General features: G+C 44.4%; 2 protein-coding genes across 2 annotated transcripts; both read left to right on the top strand.

Moving 5' to 3' along the window:
- The first annotated feature begins 608 nt into the window (after positions 1-608).
- On the top strand, positions 609-7,151 carry LOC121572790 (interleukin-11-like). The gene is made up of 5 exons (XM_041884820.1): positions 609-673; positions 2,797-2,957; positions 3,067-3,162; positions 5,903-6,073; positions 6,465-7,151. Exons 1-5 carry the CDS (start codon positions 667-669, stop codon positions 6,627-6,629), a joined length of 600 nt encoding a protein of 199 aa, XP_041740754.1. The 5' UTR covers positions 609-666; the 3' UTR covers positions 6,630-7,151.
- Positions 7,152-14,676: 7,525 nt separating this feature from the next.
- LOC121572791 (serine/threonine-protein kinase SBK1) lies at positions 14,677-17,559 on the top strand. The gene is made up of 4 exons (XM_041884821.1): positions 14,677-14,891; positions 15,984-16,128; positions 16,240-16,442; positions 16,567-17,559. Exons 1-4 carry the CDS (start codon positions 14,886-14,888, stop codon positions 17,368-17,370), a joined length of 1,158 nt encoding a protein of 385 aa, XP_041740755.1. The 5' UTR covers positions 14,677-14,885; the 3' UTR covers positions 17,371-17,559.
- Positions 17,560-17,810: the final 251 nt, after the last annotated feature.

Below are 17,810 nucleotides of genomic sequence, written 5' to 3'. Positions count from 1 at the left end.
TTGGTTGGGGTCTTTATACTGGTTGGGTTTTTTATACTGGTTGGGTTCTTTATACTGGTTGGGTTCTTTATACTGGTTGGGTTCTTTATACTGGTTGGGGTCTTTATACGGGTTGGGTTCTTTATACTGGTTGGGTTCTTTATACTGGTTGGGGTCTTTATACGGGGCCCTACCAGAACTGAACCAGTATAAAGAACCCAACCAACCAGAATAAAAAAAACAACCAGTATAAAGAACCCAACCAACAAGTGTAAAGAACCCAACCAGAATAAAAAACCCAACCAGTATAAAGAACCCAACCAGTTTAAAGACCCCAACCAACCAGTGTAAAGAACCCAACCAGTACAAAGAAACCAACTGGTATAAAGAACCCATGCAGTACCCAACTAATGAACCCAATCAGCATAAAGAACCCAACCAGTATAAAGAACCCAACCGGTATGATGGAAAACAAAGAAAGAAAGTGAACAGCCATGTTTTGGGAGGGGGAGAGGGAGAGAGGGGGCTTGCGGGGGAGGTATTCTATGAATGGAGAGGGTGACTCAGGTGATGTGTCATCGTACACATTCTATAAAAGAGAACGTTTGGATTTGTGAACTCATTTAGGGGGATGAAAGATTGGGGCTGCTGACAGTTTATTTACAACTTTTGGATTTTGGGGTGACAATGAAATGTAAGTATTTCTGATACTACACTATTGACTGGGGATGTAATGTGTCTATGTGTATGTGTGTGGGTGTGTGTGTGTGTGTGGGGGGGGTGTGGTGTATACATTTTGCAACCTGCCAACAATGGTGCAAATGACAAATTAAAGGTATAATTCTGGTATTTTGCATATTTAGATATTTGTTTCCTTACCTTGAAAGCAGTCTATGGACAAGGAGTGACTTCAATCCACACTAGCACTTTTGGACCAATTCCTCATGTAAATCAATCTCCACCGTTTAGCACCAAAATGTTTGAAACAAAAATAGTCAAAATAGTTTGAAACCAACACAATCAATTTAAGAGATGATTTGGGCAAACAAAGTGGAAACAAATAAACAAATAACTAAATATATAAAACCACCGACTAGTCAACTAGTCACGCTGCATCGTTGGCTCATAAGCAAGCGTTTCATGGTAAAGTCTACCAGTTGTATTCGGTGCATGTGACAAATAAAATATGAATCAGCTGTACAGTATAAAAACTGGGTCAGGAATAGCTTTTTGACAGTGCAAAAGTGACATACATTTTTCAAAGAAATGACTGCACAGGAAATGGTTACCTCTAAGGTAACTCTCTTTAACGCTATGGCTAAATTCAATAAATGTAACATATGAATATAAGTAGAGTATGTTGTTTCTAGTGTTCAAAGTATAATTGATTTTTGTCTGCTTCAGACTGTGGAGGTTGGGGGGGGTTCTAATCTAACATATGGATAATTTAGCAATTTCATAAAAATTCTTAGGACCCCTTTAGTTTTTAAGTTTTTTACAATTATTTGATAAAATATTGAATTGGCCTTTACTACTATAGCCCATAGAAACGCATTGAATAACACATTTATAAATGGCAAAAATAGACTACAAAATAATCATAAGGAATAAGGTTTTGAAGTGTCTGTCCTGATATAAGAAAGCTGAGGGGAAAAAATTTACTTTCTTTTATTATGCCAATTAGATTGACTCACATGTGCGTCAATAGACTCTTAAAGATGAATCAGGTAATGAAATAACAAATACATTTTTCTATTAAATGAAATGACTGCACAGGAAATGGTGACCTCCTTATAAATTGGCTAAGTTGACATTAGTAAGTTGTCCTGTTTCCCTGTTTCTCAAGCATTGATTAGTTGAATCAGATTTGTTAGTAATGCCCCCCCCCCAGGTATGCTTTGAATAACATTGCCTGTGTGGTATAGGGGTAAATTTACTAATGGTTAAAGAAGCCCTTTGATAATGGCTTATAAGAATTGTATAGGGGATCTATATGCTACTGTATTATTCTACTGGCAATGTACTGGTCATCAACATGTAGTTCAGACAGATTCCATCTCACTCCTTGTAAAATGTCTACCACAACATATTCAGCATTCTTCATCAATGACTTGGCTTGAACTGCAATACCTTGTTTAGTTCTGGTTGGTGATTTATATGAAGGGTTGGTTACAGTCTGCGGGCTAGGAAAACAGTTGACATCAATGCTTGTAATTTCATGATTTGATAGCATCAAATGAATCACTAGGCTACTGTACAGACTCAGAGCCATAATGCTTGCTAGGAATAACCACATAGTCTAGAAAAGGTTATTTGAAGTTGTCGGCTTGATGAGTCAATGATGAAACAGTGGGACTCCATGCTGATTGGAGGACCCCTTTTTCAAACGCAACCTCTTTTTCAAATGGAAGCTATCATGTGTATGTATTTCCCGCTCATGGTAGCATATGGCATCTCATGATAAAGGCATGTTGCACCAAAGTGAAGGGGGGAGTGGCCAAGTTAAAATAAATATCTGTTTCCATAATGGCTTCTTGCTCTCTGGGAAGACAAAAACCTGTAAGGTGGTAAACGATCAGCGTGTCCACTCACTCTAATGTAGGCCTACCATGTGGTCTGGTACCAGGCTATTGAATCACCACTTAGCAATTGTTTAATAATGTTGCATGGCATTGTAAACGGTGACAATTTAACCTATTGTTCAAAACAAACCTATATTGAAACGTTGATGAATGCTGTGATCTTGAATGTAACCCTGATCCAATGCTTCATGTAATGTACCTCTCTAAAATTATTATTGATTTCTTATCTCTGCAGTGTGCCTGGACTCCACACAGTCTATCCTCCTGTTGCTGCTATTGGCCCAGCTGCTTGTCCTTTCATGGTCACGCCCCACCATCAAGTGCCCCCTCTGTGCCCATCTGACAATGATGGTCCAGCAAATGAGAAGCCTGCAGATGCTGACAAGTAATCTACAGGTGAGTGAGTTGACCATAGTTTAGTAGGCACAGCACAGTTATTGCTAGTCAACATACTCTCAATCTGTGACCATCCAATATAACTCTTATCTATGTCCTCTTAATTTAGAGTGAAAGGGATTTCAGCGGTATAGAGCTTATGGAGTACAACCTAGACTCTCTTCCAGAGATGGAGCACACGGCAAATCACCTCAGTTCACTAAAGGTATGTATCAGTCTTCTCAAGTCCAGTCCTTATTGCATGCTTTTATCTGTCTCTCTCTAAATAACTACAGTGCCTTCAGAAAGTATTCACATCCCTTGACTTTTTCCACATTTTGTTGTGTTACTAAGTGGGATTAAAATGGATTTAATTGTCATTTTTTTGTCAATGATCGACAAAATACTCTGCAATGTCTAAGTGGAAGATTTTTATTTTTTATTTTTTATGGAAAATAAAACTAATATATTTTGATTAGATAAGTATTCAACCCCCTGAGTCCCCCTGTTAGAATCACCTTTGGCAGCGATTACAGCTGTGAGTCTTTCTGGTTAAGTCTCTAAGAGCTATGCAAACCTGGATTGTACCATATTTGCCCATTATTCTTAAAAAAATTATTCAAGCTCTGTCAAGTTGGTTAATGATCATTGCTAGACAGCCATTTTCAAGTCTTGCCATAGATTTTCAAGCCAATTTAAGTCAAAACGGTAACTAGGCCACTCAGGAACATTCAATGTTGTCTTGGTAAGCAACTCCAGTATATATTTGGCCTTGCCGTTCAAGTTGTTGGACTGCTGAAAGGTGGATTTGTCTCCCAGTGTCTGTTGGAAAGCAGACTGAACCAGGTTTTCCTCTAGGACTTTGCCTGGGCTTAGCTCTATTCCTTTTCTTTTTATCCTAAAAAACTCCCTAGTCCTTGCTGATGACAAGCATACCCATAACACGATGCAGCCTCCACCATGATTGAAAATATGAAGAGTGGTACTCAGTAATGTGTTGTGTTGGATTTGCTCCAAACATAATGCTTTGTATTCAGGACAAAAAAGTTAATTTCTTTTCCACATTTTTTGCAGTATTACTTTAGTGCCTTGTTGCAAACAGGATGCATGTTCTGGAATATTTGTATTCCTTACAGACTTCCTTCTTTTCACTCAGTCATTTAGGTTAGTATTGTGGAGTAACTACAATGTTGTTGATCCATCCTCAGTTTTCTGCTATGACAGCCATTTAACTCTGGAACTGGTTTAGAATGGGAAGAAATTAAGAAAATGTATGCACTCACTACTGTAAATCGCTCTGCATAAGAGCGTCTGCTATATGACTAAAATGTAAATGTAAAATGTTTAAAATCATTATTGGACTCATGGTGAAATCCCTGAGCGGTTTCCTTCCTCTACGTTAACTGAGTTAGGAAAGACGGCTGTATCTTTGTAGAGACTGGGTGTATTGATACACCATCCAAAGTGTAATTAATAACTTCACCATGCTCAAAGGGATATTCAATGTATGCTTTTTTTTTGCCAATAGGTGTCCTTATTTGCGAGGCATTGTAAAACCTCCCTGGTCTTTGTCATTGAATCTGTGCTTGAGATTCACTGCTCGACTGAGAGACCTTACAGATAATTGTATGTGTGGGGTACAGAGATGGGGTAGTCATTAACAAATCATGTTAAACACCATTATTGCACATAGAGTTAGCCCATACAACTTATTATCTGACTTGCTAAGCACATTTTTACTGCTGAAGTTATTTAGACTAGCCATAACATAGGGGTTTAATACCAATGTCTCAAGACATTTCAGCTTTTAATTTTGAATTAATTTCAAAACATTTCCTTTACCGCAATTGTAAATGTCCCTCAGTCAAGTATTGAATTTCAAGCACAGACCAGGGAGCTTTTCGAAAGCCTCATAAAGAAGGGCAGTGATTGGTAGATGGGTAACAATAACAAATCAGACATTGAATATATCTTTAAGCATGGTCAAGTTAATAATTATGCTGTGGTTGATGTATTAAACCACCTAGACACATCAAATATGCAGTTTTCCTTCTGAACTGAGCTGCAGGACAGGAAGGAAACTGCTTAGGGATGTCACCATGATTCCATTGATCAACAACATTTTAGTGACTCCACAATAATGACGTAAATGACATAGTGAAAAGATCATAGAAAAGAACATGCATCTTGTATGCAACAAGGCACTAAATTATTACTGCAAAAAAACACGGTAAAAGAGTAAACTTTTTGGCCTAAATTAAAAGCATTATGTTTGGGGCAAATCCAACACAAATCACTGAGTAACTGCCTCCTTATTTTCAAGCATGGTGGTGGCTGCATCATGGTATGGGTATGCTTGACATCGACAAAGACTGGGGAGTTTTTCAGGATGAAAATAAACGGGAATTTGAAAAGAATAATGGGCAAATATTGCACAATACAGGTGTGCAAAGCTCTTATGAGACTTACCCAAGAAGAATCACAGCTGTAATCTATGTCAAAGGTGTTTCTAACATGTTGAATACTTGTGCAACAACTATATTCTAGTTATTTAATTTGTATTCATCTTTGTTTTTTAGTTATAATTTTTCTTCCATTTTGACATTATATAGTATTTAGTGTAGGTTGTTGACAACAAATGACAATTAAATACTTTTTAATCCCACTTTGTAAGACAACAAAAAGTGAAGAAATCCAAGGTGTCTGAATACTTTTGCAAGGAGCAGTATACAGTACCAGTTATCTGAAAGTGACATAAAGTTCTATAAATGTAGTGACTTAAAGCAACATAAATGTATTCCATAATTCATCACTGCTCAGTTTATTTAATCTATTGTGAGGAATGCTTCAGGGGTGCTTTATAAATTCACCAGGAACACTTTTCAGAAGATTTTTTGACGTTGTACCAAGTCTTTGTCCCCAGTCTTTGGAATTCACAACTTGTCGCCCTCTCTTCCCTTTTCCAGCTAAACAACTCCCTCTCACAACTTTACACCGATCTCTGCTCCTTTAAACTGCACGTTGACTGGCTGATTGATGTCCGAGTCAATATGAGCCTGCCAGTCTCTCCCAAGACAGTAGAGGTCACTAAAGGCCTGCATAATCTCTCAAGCCTCTGTTCGACTGCACTAAAGCAGGTAGGTAGCGCAATATACTCTGGGTACAGTTCTAGGATCCACTTACGCGCTCAAATTCCTAACCTTATCCATAAGTGAGGGAAAATGTAACCAACCTTAGGTCAGAGTATATGGGCAATGTCATTGTACTCCACTCAGATCAATGTGATACAAAGCTGAAGTGGTACAAAAAGAGCTGACTAATGTCAATGGTAGAAAGCTTAATGTACTCAAGCATCTTAGCTTAGTCACTGTGTGGAAAGAACATCTATATAATATAACAAATATGGAAAAGCTGTTTGGATTTTGATAATTCACTGTGGTATGTTCAGATGTTATATTTGACAGTAACATAAGATTCTTAGTTCGCAACATTCTAACTTTTCCCACACCCTTTCTTCCCCCATTATAGATTGCATGCACACTACCCCAGATTTCCATTCCCTCCTTCCCAACACAACTCACAACCTGGGATGTGGCTCTCCTCTCCTACAAGATTCCTGAACAGTTAAGATTCTACTGTCAATGGTCTACCAGAGTGCTGCTCTTCCTTAGGTCACAGGTTCAGGGCCTTTGACATAAAGTTTCCCGTCATCTAGGTTCCTACTCTGTGCAACAACAAATGCCTTTCTCCAAAGCACTGTTAACTTATTCAATTTAACTAGAGGTTTTACTTTTCTAAGTACGCTTACTTACTGTGAATGCGAATTGTGTTCAACTTGAGTATCTAAGATTCAGCTTACTGTAACATGTCATTCTTTCAAACATAATGCACTCTATAAGGTCAATTGCTTTTTACCTCACCCTTTAGTCTTAGCTCATTTAAATGTTGAAATGCAAATTCTATTTCTTTAATATACAGTCATTTATAATATCCTTATTACAGTGCTGTTACTGAATAATGTGATTGAGTTAGGGTTAACCCTAACCCTAAATCTGAACGAGCCTATGACCCTGTTTTGTATTGTGTTTACTGAATGTACAGTTATTTATTAACCAAGTGTCTCATATCTGAGCCTATTATATTTGTGATGCTGGCATCACATATTTTTATAAAAATACATGATAATATCCATGGGATTTACCCATTTAAAATAAAAGACAGTGATATATGACCATGTTGTCCTGCATTTCTATACACAAACTGACATACTATTTGCGTAACTTAATTGAATGGTATCTACATAATGACTTCACAACACATTTATAATGCTTTCATAGCAGTACTACCGACCCGTAGAACTCACTTTCGTCATCATGAAGTGCTTCGAGAGGCTGGTCAAAGACCATATCACCTCCTCCCTCCTCGACACACTCAACCCACTCCAATTCGTCTACCACCCCAACAGATCCACGGACGACGCAATCGCCCTTGCACTGCACACTGCCCTTACCCACCTGGACAAAAGGAATGTATATGTGAGGATGCTGTTCATCGACTACAGCTCGGCCTTCAATACCATAGTGCCCTCTAAGCTCACTGCAAAACTCACGGCCCTGGGACTGAACTCCTCCCTATGCAACTGGTGTTATGATTTAACTGGATAAGAACCCAAATGCAGACAAGTACACCAAGCCAGAGAAGTTTTAACAGGTTTATTTACAATGTTCAAAGTCCAGGTTTCCAAATATATGGGAAGAGCAAGTCCAGGTACAGGGAGGGTAACAGATCCAGATCAGGGCAGGTGTGGTACCGTAATGTCCTAGTGTCCGTGGTGAGTCCAAAAGACAGGTCCGGTAATGGAGAGCAGGATGGTGGTGGCAGGAGTGAAGCGGAGGCAGGAGTCAGGTTCCAAATATCTGTGGCACAGGAGAAAAAGTAAATAGAACAGACCAAAAACACAAAGAGCAAAAATAACCAGGTTGAGTCGGCAGCGAGACTAACATGGTCGTCTTGACTATGATCTGACGATGAGTGGTAAGTTTGACCGGGTCTTAAAGGCTGAGGTGATATGGTGAATGAGCTGCAGCTGGAACCCTGACTCCCGCACACCAGACTTCACTCCTGCAATCAAGGACAGACAGAGGGGAGGGAGAGAGCAGAGAGAGCTACCTATCAGCAGTAGGCCTAACAGTACCCCCCCTCTACGGACGCCACCTGGCGGCCGACGGGGTTTCTCGGGATGTAACCTATGAAACTCTCGGACCAGATCAGGATCCACAATGAAGCTCCTGGGCACCCAGGAACGTTCCTCGGGACCATAACCCTCCCAATCCACCAGGTACTGGAAACCACGACCTCGGCGGCGAACATCCAGAAGTCGCCGGACAGTGTAGACCGGACCCCCACCCACGATCTTGGGCGGAGGAGGGGGGACGAGAGGGCGGGCACAAAGGGCTAACCGACACAGGCTTAATCTGGGAAACATGAAAGGTGGAATGAACCCGTAGGGAGGCAGGAAGCTGTAGCTTAACCGCGCAGGGGTTAACAATAGACAGTATCTTGAACGGTCCTATAAAACGAGGCGCCATCTTCTTAGACTCCACCTTCAATGGAAGGTCCCGTGACTTCAGCCATACCTCTTGACCAGGAGAGTAACCGGGAGCCTGGGACCGGTGACGGTTGGCTTGCCTCTGCATGTACGCCGAAGCTCGGGACAGAGCTACCCTGGCCTTCCTCCAGACCTTGAAGCAGCGGCGCATGTGGGAATGCACCGAGGGTACCGCAAGTTCCCTCTCTTGGGAAGGGAACAGGGGAGGTTGATAACCCAGAGCACACAGAAAAGGAGACAAACCAGAGGAAGCGTTAGTCAAGGTGTTATGAGCATATTCCACCCAGGGGAGCATGGAGCTCCATGACCCAGGGTTAGACCCAGTGACACAGCGAAGAGCGGTCTCCATCTCCTGGTTCGCTCTCTCGGCTTGCCCGTTGGTCTGGGGGTGATATCCAGAGGACAGGCTGGATGTAATGCCCAAAGCTTTACAGAAAGCTTTCCACACCTGGGAGACAAACTGGGGACCCCTGTCAGAGACAATATCCGTGGGTAGACCATGAGAGCGGAACACATGTTCAACCAAAATATCAGCCGTCTCTCTGGCAGTGGGCAGTTTAGGTAGGGCCAAAAATGAGCGAACTTAGAAAAAACGATCAATCACCGTAAGAATGACAGTCTTACCAGATGAGGGGGAAGTCCAGTGACAAAATCCATAGCGATATGCGACCAGGGCCGGCTGGGTATAGGTAGAGGTCGTAGATGACCAGCGCTGGCCTGGGTGGAGTTTTTACTTCGTGCACATACCGTACAAGCAGCAATGAAGGCTCGAGTGTCCGCCTCCATCGTGGCCCACCAGAACTTCCGTCGCACAAAGTCAAGGGTCCGCGAAACTCCAGGGTGACAGGTAAGGGGAGACGAGTGAGCCCACTGAAGTACCTGGGAGCGAGCAGACTCAGGGACAAACATCCGGTTAAGAGGACCCCTCCCAGGGGTCAGCTTGATGATGTTGAGCCTGTCTAACAATCCCTCGATGTCACATGTGATGACTGCAATACTGCAGGTAGGAGGCAAAATGGGTTCAGGGTTACTACCAGTATCAACAGCCGAATGAACACGAGACAGGGCGTCAGGCTTGACGTTCCGTGACCCAGGACGGTAAGACAGAGAAAAATTGAATCTCCCAAAAAATAGTGCCCACCTGGCTTGACGGGGTTGAGCTGCTTCGCTGACTGGAGGTAAGCCAGATTCTTATGATCCGTCCAAACGATGAAGGGTTGTTCCGCCCCCTCCAACCAATGTCGCCACTCCTCGAGAGCCAGCTTAACGGCGAGCAGTTCACGATTTCCAACATCATAATTCCTCTCTGCCTGAGAAAGTTTCCTTGAGAGAAAAGCACAGGGATGCAGTTTGTTATCTTCAGGAGAACGTTGTGACAACACTGCACCTACCCCAGTGTCGGATGCATCCACCTCCACGACAAACTGGCGGTCGGGGTCCGGCTGCATCAGAATGGGAGCCGAGGCGAAGCGATGTTTCAGTTCTTCGAACGCTGATTCGGCCCCTTCATTCCAAGCGAACGGTCGTGAGATGGAGGTGAGAGCGGTGAGTGGCGCCGCAATGCGGCTGTAGTCCTTGATGAACCTCCTATAGAAGTTCGCAAACCCCAGGAATCGTTGAAGTTGTTTTGCGGGTAGAGGGAGCTGGCCAGTCCGTGACAGCAGAGATCTTAGCTGGGTCCATCCGCAGCTCCCCCTGAGCTATGATGTAACCCAAAAAGAGGTCTCAGACACATGAAATTCACATTTCTCCATCTTCACAAACAGTTTGTTCTCCAACAACCTTTGCAACACCTGGCGCACATGCAGTTCATGTTCCTGGGAGGACTCTGAGAAAATCAAGATATCATCCAGATAGACAAAAACAAACCGATTCAACATGTCCCGAAGGACATCATTGACTAGTGCCTGAAAAACAGCAGGGGCATTAGACAACCCAAAAGGCATAACCCGATACTCAAAATGTCCCAAGGGTGTGTTGAAGGCAGTCTTCCATTCATCACCCTTACGAATGCGCACCAGGTGATACGCATTTCGTAGATCCAGTTTCGTAAAGATGGTAGCACCATGAAGGAGGGGAAAAGCAGAATTAATCAAAGGCAGAGAATACTTGTTCTTAATGGTGATGTTGTTAAGTCCACGGTAATCAATACAGGGTCTGAGGGTCTTATCCTTCTTAGCAACAAAAAAGAATCCCGCTCCTACAGGTGACGAGGAAGGACGCATAATACCTGCCGCCAAGGAGTCCCGAATGTAGTTCTCCATAGCCTTCGTCTCCGGCCGGGAGAGATTGTACAGGCGACTGCTGGGGGAGCGGGGCTCCTGGCTGGAGGTCAATGGCGCAGTCGTAAGGCCGGTGAGGAGGAAGAGAAGTAGCTCTGTGTTTGCAGAAAACGGATGCCAGGTCATGATACACGTCAGGAACAGCGGAAAGATCCATGGACTCCAGTGGAGGTTGAGGCACAGTACTGGCAGGAGTCTGAGCAGAACACAAACAATTCACATGACAAAATGTGCTCCATGAAACAATGCTACCTGTCACCCAATCAATGTGTGGATTGTGTTTTATGAGCCAGGGGATACCAAGGACCAGGGGAGTCTGTGGGCAGTCGATAATATGGAATTGAATGTTCTCCTGATGATTTCCCGACACTCTAAGACAAACAGGAACAGTCTGATGGGTAATGCGGGTCAACAATTGTCCATTTAGACCCTTAGCCTGCAGCGGACAGTCCATAGGAACAGTCTCCAAATCCATTTGTTGAGCCCACTCTCTATCCAAAAAGCTTTCGTCGGCACCAGAGTCAATCAGCGCACTAACAGAGAAATTCTGGGACTGCCACTGGAGGGATGCCTGGAGCAGAATGCGGGGAGAAGAGGAAGAATCCGCTGCTCGGCTCACCAAAACTTCTCCCATAAATGATGAGCCGGCCCTTTTCCCGGACGAACTGGGCAGGAAGGAACGAAATGACCAGCTTCTCCACAATACAGGCAGACCCGAGCCTGAATACGACGTGCACGCTCCTCTGAGGACAACCGTGCACGACCCACCTCCATGGCTCGGGTTCAGTCCTCCTCGTATCGACTCGGGAAGACACGGCTCTCTCCGTAGGGACGATGCAGGGAGGAGTTTGTTGATGACAGACAGGTTGCTTGGAACTAACACTCCTCCCGGCGGCGCTCCCGAATCCGATTATCCAACCTGATAGTGAGTGAAATAAGATTATCCAGCGTAGGCGATTCATCATATGACACCAATTCATCTTTTAAGGTCTCAGACAAAGCATTGATGAACACTCCTTGTAATGCCTCGTCATTCCAACCACTCACTGCTGCTAAAGTCCGAAACTCCACTGCCATCTCCGCCACACTACGAGCCCCCTGCCGAAGAGAAAACAGCCGTTTCGCAGCCTCCTTGCCTCGTACGGGGTGGTCAAAAACCTTCCTCATCTCCGTGGTGAAGGCAACGTAAGCGTTGCAAATGTCCGACTGACTCTCCCAGACCGCGGATCCCCAGGCACGAGCGGAACCGCTAGTAGAGTTGATAAGGTAGGCAATACGGGCTCTTTCTGAGGCGTAGGTGAGGGGCTGTTGTTCAAACACTAACGAGCATTGAGTCAAAAAATCGCCACAGGTTCCCATGTTCCCGTCATAGCGCTCTGGAGCAGGAACAAAAGGCTCTCTGATCTGGGCTGAAGGGGTAGTAAGGGCAGATACTTGATTGGAGAGTAATTGAACCTGATTAAGCAGCACCTGACTGTCCTCAGCAATCGTTTTAAACAGGGTATCATGTTGGCCAAGTAAAATGCCCTGATTGGCTATGGCAGTCCAAATTTGAGTGCACTCTGGGGTGGTATCCGAGCTACTGTCTGCTGGGTTCATGTTGGTCAGATCATACTGTTATGATTTAACTGGATAAGAACCCAAATGCAGACAAGTACACCAAGCCAGAGAAGTTTTAACAGGTTTATTTACAATGTTCAAAGTCCAGGTTTCCAAATATATGGGAAGAGCAAGTCCAGGTACAGGGAGGGTAACAGATCCAGATCAGGGCAGGTGTGGTACCGTAATGTCCTAGTGTCCGTGGTGAGTCCAAAAGAGAGGTCCGGTAATGGAGAGCAGGATGGTGGTGGCAGGAGTGAAGCGGAGGCAGGAGTCAGGTTCCAAATATCTGTGGCACAGGAGAAAAAGTAAATAGAACAGACCAAAAACACAAAGAGCAAAAATAACCAGGTTGAGTCGGCAGCGAGACTAACATGGTCGTCTTGACTATGATCTGACGATGAGTGGTAAGTTTGACCGGGTCTTAAAGGCTGAGGTGATATGGTGAATGAGCTGCAGCTGGAACCCTGACTCCCGCACACCAGACTTCACTCCTGCAATCAAGGACAGACAGAGGGGAGGGAGAGAGCAGAGAGAGCTACCTATCAGCAGTAGGCCTAACAACTGGGTCCTGGACTTCCTGACGGGCTGCCCCCAGGTGGTGAAGGTAGGCAACATTATCTCCTTGACACTGATCCTCAACACGGGGGCCCCACAAGGGTGTGTCCTCAGTCCCCTCCTGTATTCCCTGAATAACCATGACTGCGTGGCCTCACACAGTTCCAACTCTAACATCAAGTTCGTTGACGACAAAACAGTAGTAGGCCTGATTACCAACAACTACGTGACAGTCTACAGGGAGGAGGTAGGCACTCTGACAGTGTGGTGCCAGGTAAACACCTCTCACTCAACGTCAGCAAAACAAAGGAGCTGATTGTGGACTTCAGGAGAAACCAGGCTGGGCACGCCCCCATCCTCATCAACAGGGCCGCCGTGGAGACGGTCAAAAACGTCAAGTTCCTTGGCGTACACATCTCAGAGCAGCTGAAATGGTCAAATCATGCGGACACCGTGGTGAAGAAGACACGACAGCGACTCTTCAACCTCAGGCCGTCCCCGATGGCCCTCACAGTGTTCTAAGGCTAAGAAGATCATCAGGGACCCCAGCCACCTGAGCCACGGACTGTTCTCCCCGCTTCCATCACTCAGACACGGGCAGTATAGGAGCATCATGGCAAAAACTGAAAGACTGGCCAATAGCTTCTACACCCAGACCATCAGACTGCTGAACAGCCACCACTAACCAGCTACCTACTCCCCCTGTCCCCCCTCCTGCCCCCACCCACAGACCAGCTACCTGCTCCCCCCGCAGTAGTGCTTATGAACTGCTTATGAATGCATTATGTATAGGTTATGATTGTGTTATGAAGTCCTTATGTAGGTACCCTTTAAATGAAGTGCCACCCAGAACTTTGCTACACATGAACATGTAACACTGATGACATATTGCTAACACAGCTAAAGTGACAGTACAGTTGTAAGTTGCGTGGCAATGCTAGTCGCAGAGAAATGTATCTGCCCAAGGGGGGCTGGAGGGGTTAGAAAAGATGTTGGGCAGGATAGCTGGTGGTCCGATGGGTGGCGGTGGGGGAGATAGTTAGATAGTTGGCAAGCTGGAGGAAATAGAGTTGGCAGGCACTCAAGATACGAGAGGATCGCACTATAAAGCTGTTTTGGTGTGTGACCCCCTTCAGCTGTTCGGTTTGTCAAATGAGGGGAGAGAGGGAGTTGGAGAGAGAGACAGAAAGAAAGAATGAATGAAAGAAAGAAAGAAAGAAAGACAGACAGACAGACAGACAGACAGACAGACAGACAGACAGACAGACAGACAGAAAGACAGAAAGACAGAAAGACAGACAGAAAGACAGAAAGAAAGAGGCACAAAACAAGTGGAAACGTTGAGGAAAAGAGGTAGTAATTGGAAAGCCTGTGATGGAGTGTGTGCCGCTTGTTAAGCACAGGTCACACACAGATGGTTATCCAAGCACAGGTTTGTCAGAGTGGCATGCCCTCTCTCGCTCCTCTTCAAAGGGGAAATGCTGCAAGCGTGGAGGGAGAGAGATAGAGAGAGAGAGAGAGAGAGAGAGAGAGAGAGAGAGAGAGAGAGAGAGAGAGAGAGAGAGAGAGAGAGAGAGCGAGAGCGAGAGCGAGAGCGAGAGCGAGAGCGAGAGCGAGAGCGAGAGCGAGAGAGAAAGCGAGAGCGAGAGAGAAAGCGAGAGAGAAAGCGAGAGAGAAAGCGAGAGAGAGAGAATGTGTGTGTCCACTATCTATGAGAGAGAGAGTGGAAAAAGAGAGAGTGTCTAGACAAGTGTTTGGATAAACACAGGCGTTAATTTGTTGATTGACAGAAAATATTGACTGGCCTCCACAACAGGCAGGGATACAGATTCACTGCAACCTGTCTGTGAGGAACATCACAATATCACTGTGAAAGGGACTGAAGTCAACCACAGAGCCAAAATGACAGTAAGTAAGCCACCCTCTCACCCCATTTTCCTCTGAAACCAAGAAAGAATTAGGAGCAATGTGTTTCTTTCAGCCAAGATTCATCAAGGTTTAGGTAGACATTGATAGAAGTTTTCTAAGATGCTGACTTGTTCTGAAATGGATTTAATCCAGTTTTACTTCATACATTTCTTCTAAATGTATTAATAAAAAGTACTATTTTATTGCACTGTTATATAAGGGGGGGGGGGGTAACACTTTATAATATTTTTCATGCATAAGCCATTGTAAATGCTTATACATGTTTTTAAATGCTTTATTAAATGATTATAAATGCTATAAAAGCTTATGAATTGGAATCCTTGTAATGCGTATGAATGCTTATAAATGTTTTTAAATAATGAAATACCTATTTATTAACAGTTTACTAATGCTTGTTCATGATAGGTTTTATAAAGCATTTACCCGTTATATTGATTCATATTCATATCAATCCAGACTGTTTATGCTTACACTGTTGATACAGAATGTTCCACTATTGTAATCCATATTGACTAGTAGACAGAAGTGGGGTACAGGACAGGACAAGTTTAATCCCAAACCACACGACTCTCTTTCACCCAACACAAAGCTACAATAACAATAATAATAACAAGCCATTTAGCAGACGCTTTTATCCAAAGCGACTTACAGTCATGTGTGCATACATAACCAAGGTGTTAAGTCCATGTCCCTACAGGCTATTCAGGTAATGCCGTGCTGGCAGGGGTCTGTGCTGGGTTTACCCCTGTGGAGCTAGCTATGCCACAGAGACATATATATCCTTGGTTGGATATCCATGGCTCTCTATGTACTAATGGGGTGTCTTGGGGTCAATCCGGTCGGCTAATACAGAAAAATCCCACAATCGCCCTCCTGGTGCCAATCAATGGAAAAGACAACAACCAATCAGAATAAATCAAAGGCTTTGTTGAAATGGGAGGTGTCCAAAAACTGTCCATCAAGCTGTTCATTGTGCTATAAAGGGATGTGTTTACATCTGGTTTAGTGCTGCCAAAATCGTCATGACGACAAGCATCATGACAGATATCTGTTATGTTCCCATCTCCGCAGGCTGCCACGAGACTATTGGACGAGATGTGCCATCTCACAGCCCAGTCGCTTACATCACTGGAGACCTCGGACCACTTCCAGGTGGTCAAGATGTTAGGGGAGGGGTCGTACGGGAAGGTCATGTTGGCTGTACATAGAAAAAGAGGTAAACTATGGGTCTGTTTTAATCTTAAACCCAGTTTGCCTGGCCTCATATCTCCAGAATTTCTTTATTTATTTTGTTCTGATCACTTTTCTCTCTCTTCCTTCCCTCAAGGAACTCCAATGGCCCTGAAGTTCTTTCCTCGTGATTCCACAAATCTCTTTTCCTTTTTGCGAGAGTATAACCTCTCCCTCTCCTTCTGCACCCACCCGTCCCTGACCAAGTCCCTGGGCATTGCCTTCTCCACCCCCTCACATTACGTTTTCGCCCAGCAAGCCAGCCTCTTCGGTGATCTATATGACGTCATTGTCCCTGAGGTATAATATACAGTATGTGTGAAAAACGTCCACTCCCATGAGACATTTGTCAGTATTCTCTTATGAATTTTTGGTAACTAACAGAATGGGAAATGTAGTTCAACTGTGCCTCTCTATGTCTCAGGTGGGTATGGAGGAGGACTGTGTCCAGAGGGTGGTTTCCCAGCTGTGTGGTGCCCTAACGCACCTCCACTCCCTGGGCTTCGTCCACCGTGACGTCAAGCCCGAGAACATCTTCCTGGTCGACGCTGCCTGCCGCTGGGTCAAACTGGGCGACTTTGGCATGGCCAAGGCCACAGGAACCAAGATACCTGGTGTGTGGTACAGCTCTGCTTACTGTACGCCCGAGGCAGAGATAGCGAAGGAGTTGGAGGATAGTAGCCATAATACTGCTTCAAAACCTGATGGAGGAAATGGGTTGGACAACAAGATCAAGAGGGTGTGGGTGTCGGTGGAGGCCAGTACAGACTGCTGGGCCTTGGGGATCCTCATCTACGCCATGCTGACTGGCAGTCTACCCTGGATGCAGACCGCATCCAACGACCGCTCCTACATCAAGTACAAAGAGTGGTTTGACCAGCAGAAAGATCAAGATGGTCAGGACGATGAACGAGACATATGGGGGGAAGGAAAAGACGAGGACATCATGATGAGTTTGGATGAAGACAAGCGGAATCTGAACGAGAGAAAATCCCATCCGGTCGCCCCCCAGTTTACCTGTTTCACCCCACTAGCCTGCTCCCTTTTCCAGGCACTACTCCACCCGCAGCCTGGGCTTCGCGGTAGGCCCAACGATGTGCTGGGCTACCTCGGAGGAGACTGGTTGCAGGAAAAGGAGAAGATACGGTTGGAGGAGGAGAGGAAGAAAATTAGAGGGCGAGAGGTAATCAGGAACGAGAAAGAGAGGGAGGGAAGGGGAGAGGGATAAAGGAGTGGCGACACACGATCATGAACTCACAAACTCAGAGGTGAAAGAGACAATATTTTTGACCTCCCAGAAGACTATACATATCCTCTAATGTGTCACATTGGTGCTTAAAAAGACATTGTACAATATACAGTGCCTTCGGAAAGTATTCAGATCCCTTGACTTTTTACACATTTTGTTACTTTACAACCTTATTCTAAAATGGATATTTTTTTTATCCTCAGCAATCTACACACAATACCCAATAATGACAAAGCGAAGACAGGTTTTTTGAAAATGTTGCAAATGTATTAAAAATAAAAATAAACAGAAATACCTTTACAAGTATTCAGCCCTTTTGCTACGAGACTCGAAATTGAGCTCAGGTGCATCCTGTTTCCATTGATCATCCTTGAGATGTTTCTACAACTTGATTGGAGTCCACCTGTGGTACATTCAAT

Source organism: Coregonus clupeaformis, chromosome 8 (genome assembly GCF_020615455.1).
Source record: "Coregonus clupeaformis isolate EN_2021a chromosome 8, ASM2061545v1, whole genome shotgun sequence".
NCBI lineage: Eukaryota > Metazoa > Chordata > Actinopteri > Salmoniformes > Salmonidae > Coregonus > Coregonus clupeaformis.
Note: the sequence above shows the minus strand (reverse complement) of the source record. Positions and strands in the feature narration are given on the sequence as shown.